The sequence below is a fragment of the Salmo salar genome, chromosome 05 (genome assembly GCF_965601325.2).
Source record: "Salmo salar chromosome 05, fSalSal1, whole genome shotgun sequence".
In the NCBI taxonomy this organism is placed as follows: domain Eukaryota; kingdom Metazoa; phylum Chordata; class Actinopteri; order Salmoniformes; family Salmonidae; genus Salmo; species Salmo salar.
Window position 1 is genome coordinate 22815349 of NC_138295.1, and position 17986 is coordinate 22833334.

A 17986-nucleotide genomic window follows, 5' to 3' on the forward strand; every position below is an offset into this window, starting at 1 on the left:
CTCTGTGCGTCGCTCTCGCTCTCTGTGCGTCGGGCTCGCTCTCGCTCTCTGTGCGTCGGGCTCGCTCTCGCTCTCTGTGCGTCGGGCTCGCTCTCTGTGCGTCGGGCTCTCTGTGCGTCGGGCTCGCTCTCGCTCTCTGTGCGTCGGGCTCGCTCTCGCTCTCTGTGCGTCGGGCTCGCTCTCGCTCTCTGTGCGTCGGGCTCGCTCTCGCTCTCTGTGCGTCGGGCTCGCTCTCGCTCTCTGTGCGTCGGGCTCGCTCCCGCTCTCTGTGCGTCGCTCTCGCTCTCTGTGCGTCTCGCTCTCTGTGCGCTCCTGCTCCTCTCTGTGCGTCGCTCTCTCTCTGTGCGTCGCTCTCTCTCTGTGCGTCGCTCTCTCTCTCTGTGCGTCGCTCTCTCTCTCTCTGTGCGTCGCTCTCTCTCTCTCTGTGCGTCGCTCTCTCTCTCTCTGTGCGTCGCTCGCTCTCTCTCTCTGTGCATCGCTCTCTCTCTCTCGCGCGCTGTGCGTCGCTTTCTCTCTCTCTCGCTGTGCGTCGCTTTCTCTCTCTCTCGCTGTGCGTCGCTCTCTCTCTCTCTCTCGCTGTGCGTCGCTCTCTCGCTCTCTCTCGCTGTGCGTCGCTCTCTCGCTCTCTCTCGCTCTCTCTCTCTGTGCGTCTCGCTCTCTCTCTCTGTGCGTCGCTCTCTCTCTGTGCGTCGCGCTCTCTCTCGCTCTCTCTCTGTGCGTCGCGCTCTCTCTCGCTCTCTCTCTCTGTGCGTCGCGCTCTCTCTCGCTCTCTCTGTCTGTGCGTCGCGCTCTCTCTCGCTCTCTCTCTCTGTGCGTCGCGCTCTCTCTCGCTCTCTCTCTCTGTGTTTCGCGCTCTCTCGCTCTCGCTCTCTGTGCGTCGCGCTCTCTCGCTCTCTCGCTCTCTCTCTCTGTGCGTCGCGCTCTCTCTCGCTCTCTCTCTCTGTGCGTCGCGCTCTTCTGTGCGTCGCTCGCTCTCGCTCTCTCTGTGCGTCGCTCGCTCTCGCTCTCTCTGTGCGTCGCTCGCTCTCGCTCTCTCTGTGCGTCGCTCGCTCTCGCTCTCTCTGTGCGTCGCTCGCTCTCTCTCTCTGTGCGTCGCTCGCTCTCTCTCTCTGTGCGTCGCTCGCTCTCTCTCTCTGTGCGTCGCTCGCGCTCTCTCTCTGTGCGTCGCTCGCTCTCTCTCTCTGTGCGTCGCTCGCTCTCTCTCTGTGCGTCGCTCGCTCTCTCTCTCTGTGCGTCGCTCGCTCTCTCTCTCTGTGCGTCGCTCGCTCTCTCTCTCTGTGCGTCGCTCTCTCTCTCTGTGCGTCGCTCTCTCTCTCTGTCGCTCGCTCTCTCTCTCTGTCGCTCGCTCTCTCTCTCTGTGCGTCGCTCTCTCTCTCTCTCTCTGCGTCGCGCTCTCTCTCTCTCTCTGCGTCGCGCTCTCTCTCTCTCTCTGCGCGTCGCTCTCTCTCTCTCTGTGCGTCGCTCTCTCTCTCTCTGTGCGTCGCTCTCTCTCTCTCTCTCTCTCTGTGCGTCGCTCTCTCTCTCTCTGTGCGTCGCTCTCTCTCTCTCTCTCTGTGCGTCGCTCTCTCTCTCTCTCTCTGTGCGTCGCTCTCTCTCTCTCTCTCTGTGCGTCGCTCTCTCTCTCTCTCTCTGTGCGTCGCTCTCTCTCTCTCTGTGCGTCGCTCTCTCTCTCTCTGTGCGTCGCTCTCTCTCTCTGTGCGTCGCTCTCTCTCTCTCTCTCTCTCTGTGCGTCGCTCTCTCTCTCTCTCTGTGCGTCGCTCTCTCTCTCTCTCTCTCTGTGCGTCGCTCTCTCTCTCTCTCTCTCTGTGCGTCGCTCTCTCTCTCTCTCTCTCTGTGCGTCGCTCTCTCTCTCTCTGTGCGTCGCTCTCTCTCTCTCTGTGCGTCGCTCTCTCTCTCTCTCTGTGCGTCGCTCTCTCTCTCTCTCTCTGTGCGTCGCTCTCTCTCTCTCTCTCTGTGCGTCGCTCGCTCTCTCTCTCTCTCTGTGCGTCGCTCTCTCTCTCTGTGCGTCGCTCTCTCTCTCTCTCTGTGCGTCGCTCTCTCTCTCTCTCTGTGCGTCGCTCTCTCTCTCTCTCTCTCTGTGCGTCGCTCTCTCTCTCTCTCTCTCTGTGCGTCGCTCTCTCTCTCTGTGCGTCGCTCTCTCTCTCCTCTGTGCGTCGCTCTCTCTCTCTCTCTCTCTCTGTGCGTCGCTCTCTCTCTCTCTCTGTGCGTCGCTCTCTCTCCCTCTCTCTGGCGTCGCTCTCTCTCTCTCTGTCGTCGCTCTCTCTCTCTCTCTGTGCGTCGCTCTCTCTCTCTCTCGTGCGTCGCTCTCTCTCTCTCTCTGTGCGTCGCTCGCTCTCTCTCTCTCTCTGTGCGTCGCTCGCTCTCTCTCTCTCTGTGCGTCGCTCGCTCTCTCTCTCTGTGCGTCGCTCGCTCTCTCTCTCTGTGCGTCGCTCGCTCTCTCTCTCTGTGCGTCGCTCGCTCTCTCTCTCTGTGCGTCGCTCGCTCTCTCTCTCTCTGTGCGTCGCTCGCTCTCTCTCTCTGTGCGTCGCTCGCTCTCTCTCTGTGCGTCGCTCGCTCTCTCTCTCTCTGTGCGTCGCTCGCTCTCTCTCTCTCTCTGTGCGTCGCTCGCTCTCTCTCTCTCTGTGCGTCGCTCGCTCTCTCTCTCTGTGTGCGTCGCGCTCTCTCGCTCTCTGTGCGTCGCTCTCTCTCTCTGCGTCGCTCTCTCTCTGCGTCTCTCTCTCTCTCGCTCTCTGTGTCGCTCTCTCTCTGCGTCGCTCTCTCTCGCTCTCTCTCTGCGTCGCTCTCTGTCGCTCTCTCTCTCTGTCGCTCTCTCTCTGCGTCGCTCTCGCACTCTCTCTGCGTCGCTCTCTCTCTCTGTGCGTCGCTCGCTCTCTCTCTCTCTCTGTGCGTCGCTCGCTCTCTCTCTGCTCTCTGTGCGTCGCTCGCTCTCTCTCTCGCTCTCTGTGCGTCGCTCGCTCTCTCTCTGTGCGTCGCTCGCTCTCTGTGCGTCGCTCGCTCTCTCTCTGTGCGTCGCTCGCTCTCTCTCTGTGCGTCGCTCGCTCTCTCTCTGTGCGTCGCTCGCTCTCTCTCTGTGCGTCGCTCGCTCTCTCTGTGCGTCGCTCGCTCTCTCTGTGCGTCGCTCGCTCTCTCTCTCTGTGCGTCGCTCGCTCTCTCTCTCTGTGCGTCGCTCGCTCTCTCTCTCTGTGCGTCGCTCGCTCTCTCTCTCTGTGCGTCGCTCGCTCTCTCTCTCTGTGCGTCGCTCGCTCTCTCTCTCTGCGTCGCTCGCTCTCTCTCTCTGCGTCGCTCGCTCTCTCTCTCTGCGTCGCTCGCTCTCTCTCTCTGTGCGTCGCTCTCTCTCTCTCTGTGCGTCGCGCTCTCTCTCTCTCTCTGCGTCGCGCTCTCTGTGCGTCGCGCTCTCTCTCGCTCTCTGTGCGTCGCGCTCTCTCTCGCTCTCTGTGCGTCGCGCTCTCTCTCGCTCTCTGTGCGTCGCGCTCTCTCTCGCTCTCTGTGCGTCGCGCTCTCTCGCTCTCTGTCCGTCGCTCTCTCTCTCTGCGTCCCTCTCTCTCTCTGCGTCTCTCTCTCTCTCGCTCTCTGTGTCGCTCTCTCTCTGCGTCGCTCTCTCTCTGCGTCGCTCTCTCTCTGCGTCGCTCTCTCTCTGCGTCGCTCTCGCTCTCTCTCTGCGTCGCTCTCGCTCTCTCTCTGCGTCGCTCTCTCTCTGCGTCGCTCTCTCTCTCTCTCTGCGTCTCTCTCTCTCTCTCTGCGTCTCTCTCTCTCTCTCTGCGTCTCTCTCTCTCTCTGCGTCTCTCTCTCTGTGCGTCTCTCTCTCTGCGCGTCTCTCTCTCTGCGCGTCTCTCTCTCTGCGTCGTTCTCTCTCTCTCTCTGCGTCGCTCGCTCTCTCTCTCTGCGTCGCTCGCTCTCTCTCTCTCTGCGTCGCTCGCTCTCTCTCTCTCTGTGCGTCGCTCGCTCTCTCTCTCTCTCTGTGCGTCGCTCGCTCTCTCTCTCTGTGCGTCGCTCTCTCTCTCTCTGTGCGTCGCGCTCTATGTGCGTCGCGCTCTCTCTCGCTCTATGTGCGTCGCGCTCTCTCTCGCTCTCTGTGCGTCGCGCTCTCTCGCTCTCTGTGCGTCGCGCTCTCTCGCTCTCTGTGCGTCGCTCTCTCTCTGTCGCTCTCTCTCTCTGCGTCGCTCTCTCTCTCTGCGTCTCTCTCTCTCTCTGCGTCGCTCTCGCTCTCTCTCTGCGTCGCTCTCGCTCTCTCTCTGCGTCGCTCTCGCTCTCTCTCTGCGTCGCTCTCGCTCTCTCTCTGCGTCGCTCTCGCTCTCTCTCTGCGTCGCTCTCGCTCTCTCTCTGCGTCGCTCTCGCTCTCTCTCTGCGTCGCTCTCTCTCTCTCTGCGTCTCTCTCTCTGCGTCTCTCTCTCTCTCTCTCTCTCTGCGTCTCTCTCTCTCTCTCTCTCTCTCTCTCTCGGTGCGTCTCTTTCTCTCCTGCTGGTATTTGACAGTGCTACTATCCTCTACTATCTTGTCTCATTACTCCAGCTGAGAGTATTGCAGCCTTTTTTCCTCAGGCTGTCATCACATAGAAGCTGAGGCATCTCAGAGACACAGCCTGCTTCCCTCCACCCCTCACGGGGCCCTCGGCAAGGAACAACTAGAATGACACTGATCGAGGAAGAGAAGCCCAACAAATGTGCAGCGCAAGAGACGGGCGGCGCAAGAGACGGGCGGCGCAAGAGACGGGCGGCGCAAGAGACGGGCGGCGCAAGAGACAGCCATCAATTTAGCCTGTCGGACGCTCTCCTTCAATTGCTATGTTTATCCTCTCTCTCTAGCTCTTTTCTCTGTAACTCCCAATCTCCTTTCATTTCCTCTTGAACCTCTTAAACTCTGGTATAAATCAGATGAAACTCTACATTGAAACTAGTATGTTTAGAAGATGAACTGAGGCATTTGTCATGTCTAGGAGAAGTCTGTAGACTGTCGTCTGAGACAGAGAGAAGGAGAGGCTGCCAGATGGATGCTGACGAGCAGGGAGAGATGATGGGTGTGTGGGTGGGTTTGTGAGTAGTGTGATGACAGTCAGTCAGTTGAGAGAAGTTGTATCAGGAATGGAGATGAAAAGGCAGACTTTCTGCATAATGTTTATAGGGCAGATTTCCCAGCTGGTTTCTCTGGGTTTGAGGGAAGGCAATTCTGCACTTTATTCGACAGTTTGTCCTCTGTTTATTAGCCCGTTGTTTACCCATCTACTCTCTTCATGTGGAAAGCCTTGATGACACAGAGGGAGAGAACGGGATGGTTGGTTCCTCGTTGTGATGGAAATGTGGTTACATAAAGAACAGAACACGGAGAGAGAAAGAGATGGAAGTAAACAGAGAGAGAGAGAGGGAAGAAGGGCCTGACGAGGACAGATTCTATCAAGTCTCTTATAGAGAAGGTGAACAGAGTGAGACATTTCAAATCCTCCTGTAAACACATTAGGGATGGCTTTGTGTTGTGGAGCAGAGATGGAGAAACATTCATCAGAATGCTGTTACCCCGGCACATCCATAAATGTATGAGGCTCACTGGGTCAGTCTGTTTCTGAGCCCCCAATGCTGAATGAATTATTTACTATTTTTATCAGATCCCCATTAGCTGTTGCAGAAGCAGCCGCTACTCTTCCTGAGGTCCACACTAAACATAATACACAACATTAATAGACAGAACTACATTGATTTAAAATGAGAGTAATATAATTAAATGTCCTGCACTGACACAACACAGAGAAACAGAGGCCTGCTTTCTCCCTACATTCATATATTACATGTTCATATAATACAGATTCTGTGGCGTCTATCACTTACATGTGTACATAGGCCTACAATTACACAGAGAGAGGTCTATGATGCTGTGGTTTGTCGTTTGACCCTATGTGTGTCCTGCTTGCAGCTGCATCCACGGGCTTGTCCCAAGTACGTAGCCCTTCCCACTAGTGTTGTCACGATACCAGTATCGCCATACTAGGAAGTAAGGAAATGGAGCATGAAGCGGACTGAGGAAAACGGTCCTAATGTTGGAAAAAATAGTCAACCAGAGTCAGATGTTTATTTTGCAAGCTATAGCACACACTATTTTACAAAAGTAGGTTTTAAAGGACCATAGAGTTTAGTCTGCTTCATGTTTTATTTTTTGCCAATAGACAATCTGGTATGGTGACAACACTACTGTCCACTCACAGACCCTGTCATCCCATACTCTGGTTGAATAATGGCAGATTTTGTCATTGATAAGCACCTAAATTGGAACAGTGGCTTTACAGTAACATGCTATACATGTATTGATAGCTCTGGATCTGTGCTTCACAGCACCGTATGGGTTTTACTGACAGCTGTTCTGACCTGGAGCACCACGCGTGACGAGATGCCCCCATCCATTCTGCTAATTGGGCCACTTTTGCACATTTGTTGTCTGAGTAAAGGAAATGCTGTAACTGGAGAGGAGTAGATGTGTTCGGAGAAGATGAGACGTTGAGGATTATAATAAATACCACTTATGTCATACAAGCTAGGCTTGGGCGGTATACCGTATACCGAGGTATTTGGAAATAGTCACGGGATGGTTTTTCAATACAGTATTATCGAATATCGGCAGTGAGTTCAGTGTGACGATCTACATACTGTCCAAGCCTAATACAAGCAAACCACACACCCATGAGTCCAAATGTGCACTTCACATTTCCATATTTGAAAACTCATGTAATTTACAGTATCAACATTCATGATCGCTATGTTTGATCCACAGTTACAAGGATGACATTCGTGATACCCTGGGTTGTCCTGAACAGAATTAGCCGTGGAACACGCACTTGAATGCTCTCATGACTCAATTCTATGCGCACCAAAATGACAATCTGTCTGAAGTGCCTTTTGAACAAGGAACACTGTACTATGTTGTTTTAGAACTGAGCTAGCCATGTTGGCCATAGAATAAGCTTTTAAAACAAGGGCACCTGACCCAGATTGTGATTTATAATGGACCGCTTTTGGATGGCGTAAACAACAGCAATTGTTTGATGGTGGGGACGCAAGGCTGTTTTCCAAACAAGTGTTCTTGCTTCAGTTCCTCATTGGCAAAGCTAGAAGATCCTCAACAAAGGACCTTATAGTTGAAGGCTCTTTCCTTCAGTCAAAAGTGCCTTGAAATACCTTGTTATTTAATGTATCCGGAGTATTTTCAGATTTCGTTATTGACAAATGCATGTAAAATGCACATAAAATCAGCAGTGTAATGTTTGGATTCATTCTTGTCAGGTGAACTGTTTTGGTCTGCTAATTTCCCCATAATCCCCAGTGTTCTTTTTCAATTGCTACCATGGTCATGCATATGCTTTTTATAGTTCTGTAAGGCAGCCCAACCATAAGTATTATCTTATGGATACTTTGGACTAAATGTGAGTTTATTCACTGATATATAATGAATATGTAGCATACGTGATGGCGAATATACAAGCAATTGAATTATGGCAATCAACTCGTATTAAGGATTTGATTCAAAAAAAGTTTAAGGGTCTTACATTTTATTTGACATGGGATGAAATTCTTCGTTACTGGCAATATATTGGCATGCATAAGGAACCCATCTAAGATGTTAATCCTAGAGCTTGTTGTGTTTTTACTTGGGAAGAAGGAATAACGACACAGCAAACTCGCGTTGAACATGCTTGATACGACTGTGAAGTCCCAGAGGACGCCAGTGTGTAAAGTAGGCTCCAAAGTGATTTGTCGGTCTTGGATTCAGATAGCGAGATGGACACAGTCAGTCCAGCCAAGGGGTGTGGTGTGTGTTCACGCTGCTCTCTGGTGTGCGAGTGAGCCAAGACACTGAACTGGCTCCTATTGCAGCTATTGAGACGTTGTTGTGAATTCTGTATGGTCTGTTGGAACCTAGGCTGAGGAAATCCTCCTGCACATTTTAGGCAGCCTGCCGGCCCACAGAGTAAAACCCACTATTCAGTTAGGTATGGTAAGTCTTGTCCAGAAGTGGTCATAGGATGTAGAGATGTTTGGGGTTGGGAAGACCGTCTCAGTTCTGCTTGCAGCATAGGGTAGATTACGAGTTTTCTCTTTAAAACATAGGGTGTTGGTTATTAGTGGATGATGTTAATCATTTCTATATCCATCTGTGATGGCGATATAGGTTTCTTTGATGTATACAGAGTGCTAGACTGAATGTAATGACTCCTGTTAAGACTCAAATGCGGGGTCCATATGGCTACGTGTGTGTGTTATGAAAAGTCATTGCTTTGTCCCAACATGGCCGTAGAACTTTCACCATTGGTATGCTAATGTTGGGTGCTGTAAACTGAGATGATAATACAGTTCATTTTCAAATTGCTTGTGAAACCAGTTGTTTTGATTTAACTTCAATTGTTCTTGAAAATTATTTAAAAATTCTGGTTCTTTTGTTTTCTCTCAAATGGAGGAGAGTTTTAGTTTTACTACAAATGCACTGTTTTTATTGCAATCTGACTGACCTGATATAACATCTCAAGTTGCTATTGACTAATCCAATCAGATAAACAGACCATTTTATGTTAATTAAGATGTGAATTAATCTGTAATGTACACTATGTGGACACCCCTTCAAATGAGTGGATTTGGCTATTTCAGCCATACCAGTTGCTGACAGGTGTGTAAAATCTAACACACAGCCATGCAATCTCCGTAGACAAACATTGGCAGTAGAATGGCGTGTACTGAAGAGCACAGTGATTTTCAACATGGCACCGTCATAGGATGCCACCTTTCCAACAAGTTTGTTCATCAAATTTCTGCCCTGCTAGAGCTGCCACGGTTAACTGTAAGTGGTGTTATTGTAAAGTGGAAATGTCTTGGAGTAACAACGGCTTAGCCGCGAAGTGGTAGGCCACACAAGCTCACAGAACGGGACCGCCGAGTGCTGAAGCGCCTAGAGCTTAAAAATCGTTTGTCCTTAGTTGCAACGCTCACTACCGAGTTCCAAACTGCCTCTGGAAGCGTCGTCAGCACAAGAACTGTTCGTCGGGAGCTTCATGAAATGGGTTTCCATGGCCGTGCAGCCGCACAGAAGCCTAAGATCATCATGTGTAATGCCAAGCAACGGCTGGAGCGGTGTAAAGCTCGCCGCTGTCGGACTCTGGAGCAGTGGAAACACCTTCTCTGGAGTGATGAATCAGACTTCACCACCTGGCAGCCCAACGAACGAATCTGGGTTTGGCGGATGCCAGGAAAATGCTACCTGCCCAACTGTGAAGTTTGGTTGATGAGAAATAATTTTCTGGGGCTGTTTTTCATGGTTCTAGGCCCTTTAGGTCCAGTGAAGAGATCTATAACATTCTAACGATTCTGTGCTTCCAACTTTGTGGCAACAGTTTGGGGTAGGCCCTTTCCTGTTTCAGCATAACAATGCCCAACACACAAAGCGAGGTCCATACAAAAATGGTTTGTCAAGATCAGTGTGGAAGAACTTGACTGGCCTGCACAGAGCCCTGACCTCAACACCATCAAACACCTTTGGGATGAAATGGAAAGGCGACTGTGAGCCAGGTCTAGTTGCCCAGAATCAGTGCCCGACCTCACTAAGGCTCTTGTGGCTGAATGGAAGCAAGTCCCTGCAGCAATGTTCCAACATTACATTTACATTTACGTCATTTAGCAGACGCTCTTATCCAGAGCGACTTACAAATTGGACATCTAGTGGAAAGCCTTCCCAGTAGAGTGGAGGCTGTTATAGCAGCAAAGAGGGGACCAACTCCATATTAAAGCCCATAATTTTGGAATGAGATGTTCAAGCAGGTGTCCACATACTTTTGCTCATGTAGTGTACCTTCAGTTATGGGTTTGCTCTTATAAAGAAGAATGGAGCATTCCTTTCTAGCTTGCTTGCAGGAAAGGTGTTACCTAAGGGTATTTTCATGTCTAAGGAAGTCAATTCTACCTGCCAAAAGCACACTGATTGTACCCCCACAAAAGGAGTTCTGATTGGAAGCCAGTGACCAATTTCCTTCTTCAGTTCTTAATTTATACTCTTGAGACGTGTTTTTGGTTTCAAAGACCATGTAAGGCCTCCTTTCACTTGACTCGTGTGTGTGTGTGTGTGTGTGTGTGTGTGTGTGTGTGTGTGTGTGTGTGTGTGTGTGTTCACACACCTGCTCTTAATCACTAATCGCTGTACATGTGTCATCTAATAGTAATTTCATGTACTGTGTTTTATACTCTGATTTTTCAGGGAGTGCTGCAGCACCACTACTTCCCGCGACTATGCTGAGTCCTGTGTGTTCTACTGCAGATAGATAGACACGTCTTTCCTGAGCCCTGTGTGTTGTACTGCAGATACAGTTGAAGTGGGAAGTTTACATACACTTAGGTTGGAGTCATTAACCTCTTACATCTAGATGTGCCGCTAGCGGAACGCCTCGCCAATATCCAATGATAGAGCGTGGCGCGAATTACAAACACCTCAGAAATCCAAAAACTTGCATTTTTCAAACATATGACTATTTTACACCATTTTAAAGACAAGACTCTCCTTTATCTAACCACATTGTCCGATTTCAAAAAGGCTTTACAACGAAAGCAAAACATTAGATTATGTCAGGAGAGTACCCAGCCAGAAATAATCACACACCCATTTTTCAAGCTAGCATATAATGTCACAAAAACCAAAACCACAGCTAAATGCAGCACTGACCTTTGATGATCTTCATCAGATGACACTCCTATGACATTATGTTATACAATACATGCATGTTTTGTTCAATCAAGTTCATATTTATATCAAAAACCAGCTTTTTACATTAGCATGTTTTGTTCAGAACTAGCATACCCACCGAAAACTTCCGGTGAATTTACTAAATTACTCACGATAAACGTTCACAAAAAGCATAACAATTATTTTAAGAATTATAGATACAGAACTCCTTTATGCAATCGCGGTGTCCGATTTTAAAATAGCTTTTCTGTGAAAGCACATTTTGCAATATTCTGAGTAGATAGCCCGGCCATCATAGCTAGCTATTTTGGCACTCACCAAACTCAGATTTACTATAAGAAAAATTGGATTACCTTTGCTGTTCTTCGTTAGAATGCACTCCCAGGACTTCTACTTCAACACCCAATGTTGTTTTGGTTCCAAATAATCCATAGTTATATCCAAATAGCTGCGTTTTGTTCTTGCGTTCAAGACACTCTCCGAAGGGTAACGCGCCGGCGCGTATCGTGACAAAAAAATTCTAATATTCCATTACCGTACTTCGAAGCATGTCAAACGCTGTTTAAAATCAATTTTTATGCGATTTTCTCGTAAAATAGCGATAATATTCCGACCGGGAGACCTTGTTTTCGTTCAAAGACTGAAAATAGAAAATGGAGTCTTCACATGCACGCGCGCACCCGTGTCATTGTTCTCAGAACGACCACTTTCCAAAAGCCCTACTGTTTTTCGCCCAGGGACTGCAGAGTCATCATTCCCCGTTCTGGCGCCTTCTGAGAGCCTATGGGAGCCTTAGAAAATGTCACGTTACAGCAGAGATCCTCTATTTTCCATAAAGAGGCTATAGAAGGCCAAGAAATGGTCAGAGAGGGCACTTCCTGTATGGAATCTTCTCAGGTTTTGGCCTGCCATATGAGTTCTGTTATACTCACAGACACCATTCAAACAGTTTTAGAAACTTTAGGGTGTTTTCTATCCAAATAAAATAATTATATGCATATTCTAGTTTCTGGGCAGGAGTAATAACCAGATTAAATCGGGTACGTTTTTTATCCGGCCGTGAAAATACTGCCCCCTATCCTAAACAGGTTAACTTGTTTTTCAACCACTCCACAAATTTCTTGTTGACAAACTATAGTTTTTGCAGTTGGTTAGGACATTTACTTTGTGCATGACACAAGTCATTTTTTAGACAGAGTATTTCACTTATAATTCACTGTATCACAATTCCTGTGGGTCAGAAGTTTACGTACACCAAGTTCACTGTGCCTTTAAACAGCTTGGACAATTCCAGAAAATGATGTCATGGCTTTAGAAGCTTCTGATAGGCTAATTGACATAATTTGAGTCAATTGGAGGTGTACCTGTGGATGTATTTTAAGGCCTAATTTTCAAAGTCTGCTGCCTCAGTTTGTATGATGGCAGTTTGCATATACTCCAGAATGTTATGAAGAGTGATCAGATGAATTGCAAAGTCCTTCTTTGCCATGCAAATGAACTGAATCCCCCAAAAACATTTCCACTGCATTTCAGCCCAGCTACAAAAGGACCAGCTGACATCATGTCAGTGATTCTCTCGTTAATACAGGTATGAGTGTTGACGAGGACAAGGCTGGAGATCACTCTGTCATGCTGATTGAGTTCGAATAACAGACTTGAAGCTTCAAAAGGAGGGTGGTGCTTGGAATCATTGTTCTTCCTCTTTCAATCATGGTTACTTGCAAGGAAACACGTTCCGTCATCATTGCGTTGCACAAAAAGGGCTTCACAGGCAAGGATATTGCTGCCAGTAAGATTGCACCTAAATCAACCATTTATCGGATCATCAAGAACTTCAAGGAGAGCGGGTTCAATTGTTGTGAAGAAGGGTTCAGGGCGCCCAAGAAAGTCCAGCAAGCGCCAGGATCAGCTCAAGTTGATTCAGCTGCAGGATCGGGGCACCACTAGTACAGAGCTTGCTCAGGAATGGCAGCAGGCAGGTGTGAGGTGCATCTGCACGCACAGTGAGGCGAAGACTTTTGGAGGATGGCCTGGTGTCAAGAAGGGCAGCAAAGAAGCCAACTCTCTCCAGGAAAAACATCAGGGACAGACTGATATTCTGCAAAAGGTACAGGGATTGGACTGCTGAGGACTGTGGTAAAGTCATTTTCTCTGATGAATCCCCTTTCCGATTGTTTGGGGCATCTGGAAAAAAGCTTGTCTGGAGAAGACAAGGTGAGCGCTACCGTCAGTCCTGTGTCATGCCAACAGTAAAGCATCCTGAGACCATTCATGTGTGGGGTTGCTTCTCAGCCAAGGCAGTGGGCTCACTCACAATTTTGCCTAAGAACACAGCCATGAATAAAGAATGGTTCCAACACATCCTCCGAGAGCAACTTCTCCCAACCATCCAGGAACAGTTTGGTGACGAACAATGCCTTTTCCAGCATGGTGGAGCACCTTGCCATAAGGCAAAAGTGATAACTAAGTGGCTCAGGGAACAAAACATCAATATTTTGGGTCCATGGCCAGGAAACTCCCCAGACCTTAATCCCATTGAGAATTTGTGGTCAATCCTCAAGAGGTGGGTGGACAAACAAAAACCCACACATTCTCACAAACTCCAAGCATTGATTATGCAAAAATGGGCTGCCATCAGTCAGGATGTGGCCCAGAAGTTTATTGACAGCATGCCAGGGCAGATTGCAGAGGTCTTGAAAAAGAAGGGTCAACACGGCAAATATTGACTCTTTACGACAATTAATAGCAATTAATGTAATTGTCAATAAAAGCCTTTAACACTTATGAAATGCTTGTAATTATACTTCATTATTCCATGGTAACATCTGACAAAAATATCTAAAGACACTGAAGCATCAAACTTTGTGAAAATTAATATTTGTGTCATTCTCAAAACTTTTGGCCACGACTGTATGTCTTTCCTGAGCCCTGTGTGTTGTACTGCAGATGGATACGTCTTTCCTGAGCCCTGTGTGTTCTTCTGCAGATGGATACGTCTTTCCTGAGCCCTGTGTGTTCTTCTGCAGATAGGTCTGTCCTGAGCCCTGTGTGTTCTACTGCAGATAGGTCTGTCCTGAGCCCTGTGTGTTCTACTGCAGATAGGTCTGTCCTGAGCCCTGTGTTCTACTGCAGATAGGTCTGTCCTGAGCCCTGTGTGTTCTACTGCAGATAGGTCTGTCCTGAGCCCTGTGTGTTCTACTGCAGATAGGTCTGTCCTGAGCCCTGTGTGTTCTACTGCAGAACTGAGATGGATCTCTCTGACGCAGACTAGTCTGCTATTCTGTATTTTTTTTCTGACAACAACAAAGTCTAGCAAAACAAGTGTAAACCTAGAGAGAGAATTGATGCATTTTTCATGAGAACAGGGCTTGTCTCTCCCAGACCCTGTTCTGAATTATAAATAACACACGTCCAGTTAGAGAACTGGAAATCCCTGATATATTAGGCTCGGAACACAATTTAATTAGTTTATTGTTTCCTGGGATTTTGGGGCAATATCCACATTGTTATTATTTCCATAATTCATCAGCCTCTACTCTCCTTTTTGCTTTATTCTCTGGAACAGGGGTTCTTCAACTTTTTCAGCCTGGGTCCCAAATGAGAAATCCTGTGATTTCCTGGGACCCAAGCTTATGAAAACATTCAACTATACGGAAATATCGGTACATTTAATGGTCCTTAATCCTAAAAGAAATACAATATATACAAAAACAAATAACAATGAAATGAAATACCCATATAAATAGCAATTCATGTTTATTTTCCCACATTACAAATGCTTATGTCTCTAGGTTGGAACTGTTGCTGTTAAAATATAATACATCATTTTAATTCTGAAGAGGAAAAAACTGATCACATCACACAGATGTATAACAGAACACACACAGGCTCAGTGCAACCCTGAGGTGAAACTGTTTCTGTACTTGTTTTAAGTATGTCAGAGTTGAGAACCCTGACTCACATAGGTATGTGGTGCCAAACTGGACCAGAACATCTACTGTTTTCTCAGTCACGCAGGAGTCCGCTTCCTGTTGTAGATGAGCAACCCACAACTATGAGTTTGCCTCTTGCTTCAATCTGTTTATTCCACTATATATACTCCCAATATATTTCAATCAGTTTATTCCACTATATATACTCCCAATATATTTCAATCAGTTTGTTCCACTTGTATTTAAACAGCAACAGTTCCAACCTAGACTTGTTTTCAACAGTAATTTCTACAGTAAGCTGTACAGTAGGCCTACATTATTGTACTGTTACTTAGGGTTGCAGTAGCTAGCTATTAGCTGTGTACAAGAGGATTGTTTGAAAGGAATACTCCCATCTACTATGAGATAGTACCCCCTTATTTCTGCTCATCACCTGTTATACAATGACAACAATGCCTTGCTAGCTGACTTACTTTCCACTGTGGAAGCACTGTTTCCTGCAGCGTTCTGTCCTGTTCTGAAAGAACTCCCTGGGTTTACCGTCGTGCTGTGGATGTTTTGTCAGGACGTGTTGTTTTAATTTGTTTTGAGAGACTCATAAGCACTCCCCCGCACAAAACACATTGTGTGCTCTCCTCTTTATTTCTCAAAGTTTGTATGAAACCAACTCAAAGCTGTATTTGCGTTTCATGACGTTTGAGCTCAGTCAGAACTGGTGGCTAACTTGAGTCCATTTGATGACAGCGGTGACTGATGGCCTGTGGGAATGACAAGCATCTGCTGCTGAACAACAACGCTGCAGCGTGTGGGTAGCGGAGTGATCTTCAATAAAATTGCAGAAAAAATATCTGGTAAACCACGAAGCACATGGGCTTCTCCCTCCCACTCGCGCAGCTGCCAGACCGAGCAGAGACACCACCGCTAAGCAGAGAGCACAGTTGTACTTGGCCAATTCATGAAATAATTCTAAGTTTAGTCTGACACGTCGCGACGCCACATCGACCCGTACTTTAAAGGCTGCTCTGGAAGACACTACCCATCTGTGGTAGGAATAGAAGGACTGGTTATAGGAAGGGATTGTCTGCTTCGAGTTTTTGGACATATTGGCTCATTGCTATTTTGGAGCCTGTAGTCACTTTAGATAATAGACTTCTATGAAGAGTGTGTGATGGGTTCATAACTAATGGTAGTCACTTTAGATACCACACTCTTCATAGAAGTTTATTAAGTTCATAACTAATGGTAGTCACTTTAGATAATAGACTTTTATGAAGAGTGTGTGGTGGGTTCATAACTAATGGTAGTCACTTTAGATAATACACTTCTATGAAGAGTGTGTGGTAAGTCCATAACTAATGGTAGTCACTTTAGATAATACACTTCTATGAAGAGTGTGTGGTGGGTTCATAACTAACAGGGGTCTTTGTGTTTAATCCTATCTTGGTTCCTCTCAGGTTTAGAAATATACTGGGATAGAAATGAAACCGCTAAATTAGAAAAGAGACCAGAAAAGATGTTCAGAAAGTCTGTTATTGGTTGTGAGATGCTCCCTAGTGTCCCCACTGTCTGAACAGAGAGACACAGAACTCTGGAGATTCTGACGTAGTGTGAAGTTGTAGGGCTCTCTAAGGTGTTTCCTTCAAGTGAAGTATGTAAACTCCGGACTTTGTTAGATCCTGAACATGTGGTTTCTTATGGTTGAATAGAGTTGTATTTCCACAGTCTGTTTTCTTTAGTTTAGACTTCTCCAGAGTTAAAACAGTCTGTGTGGCATACATTTCTCCTTGTAGTTTTCTCTTCACATATTAAATAGTTTGTAGCCTATGTACTCTGTTCGGTGGATATATTGTGAATGTGTTCAACAATTGTGTCTAACTCAAGGTTAATCTGGTTGAACATGGCTGCTTGTTGTGTTTCTGTTGTGGTTTGTAGATCTATCTGGTTGAACATGGCTGCTTGTTGTGTTTCTGTTGTGGTTTATATATCTATGGTCCATCTGGTTGAACATGGCTGTTTGTTGTGTTTCTGTTGTGGTTTATATATCTATGGTCCATCTGGTTGAACATGGCTGCTTGTTGTGTTTCTGTTGTGGTTTATAGATCTATGGTCCATCTGGTTGAACATGGCTGCTTGTTGTGTTTCTGTTGTGGTTTATATATCTATGGTCCATCTGGTTGAACATGGCTGTTTGTTGTGTTTCTGTTGTGGTTTATAGATCTATGGTCCATCTGGTTGAACATGGCTGTTTGTTGTGTTTCTGTTGTGGTTTATAGATCTATGGTCCATCTGGTTTAACATGGCTGCTTGTGTTTCTGTTGTGGTTTATATATCTATGGTCCATCTGGTTGAACATGGCTGCTTGTGTTTCTGTTGTGGTTTATAGATCTATGGTCCATCTGGTTGAACATGGCTGCTTGTGTTTCTGTTGTGGTTTATATATCTATGGTCCATCTGGTTTAACATGGCTGCTTGTTGTGTTTCTGTTGTGGTTTATATATCTATGGTCCATCTGGTTTAACATGGCTGCTTGTTGTGTTTCTGTTGTGGTTTATATATCTATGGTCCATCTGGTTGAACATGGCTGCTTGTGTTTCTGTTGTGTTTCAGGACTGAACCCGCTGTCATTTGACCCGTCCTCCAACAACGAACCCCTGCAGTTCAGCAACTCAAACGTGCCGCTGGTGTCAGACTGTCCCCTGGAGAACGGAGCTGAGAAGAGCATTAAGAGGAAGAGACCCAGCCTGCCTCCAGGTACTATAGTACTGTCATATTACTGCAGTATATAAGAAGTACATAACACTACACAGCTCTGCCTCCAGGTACTATAGTACTGTCATATTACTGCAGTATATAGGAAGTACATAACACTACACAGCTCTGCCTCCAGGTACTATAGTACTGTCATATTACTGCAGTATATAAGAAGTACATAACACTACACAGCTCTGCCTCCAGGTACTATAGTACTGTCATATTACTGCATTTTATAGGAAGTACATAACACTACACAGCTCTGCCTCCAGGTACTATAGTACTGTCATATTACTGCATTTTATAGGAAGTACATAACACTACACAGCTCTGCCTCCAGGTACTATAGTACTGTCATATTACTGCATGTTATAGGAAGTACATAACACTACACAGCTCTGCCTCCAGGTACTATAGTACTGTCATATTACTGCAGTATGTAAGAAGTACATAACACTACACAGCTCTGCCTCCAGGTACTATACTTTCCTACCAAGCAAAAAGGCAGTAACTGCTCATAGCGTGGAACTGAGAGAAATTGCTTTTACTTACCTTGGTTTCACAGTAACTTTATGCAGTTAATGCAAACCTGACCCCCATTT

The 17986-nt window shown here is 46.9% G+C and overlaps 1 protein-coding gene across 5 annotated transcripts in view; it reads left to right on the top strand.

The window, feature by feature from the left end:
• The window catches only part of LOC106604462 (ecto-NOX disulfide-thiol exchanger 2), a 312275-nt gene that overhangs the window by 153046 nt on the left and 141243 nt on the right, over positions 1 to 17986 (top strand). For all 5 annotated transcript variants that reach the window (XM_014199102.3, XM_014199101.3, XM_014199098.3 and 2 more), the window contains one exon: positions 17241 to 17384. In XM_014199102.3, the coding sequence (XP_014054577.1) occupies positions 17241 to 17384 (144 nt within the window). The remainder of the gene's footprint in view (positions 1 to 17240; positions 17385 to 17986) is intronic.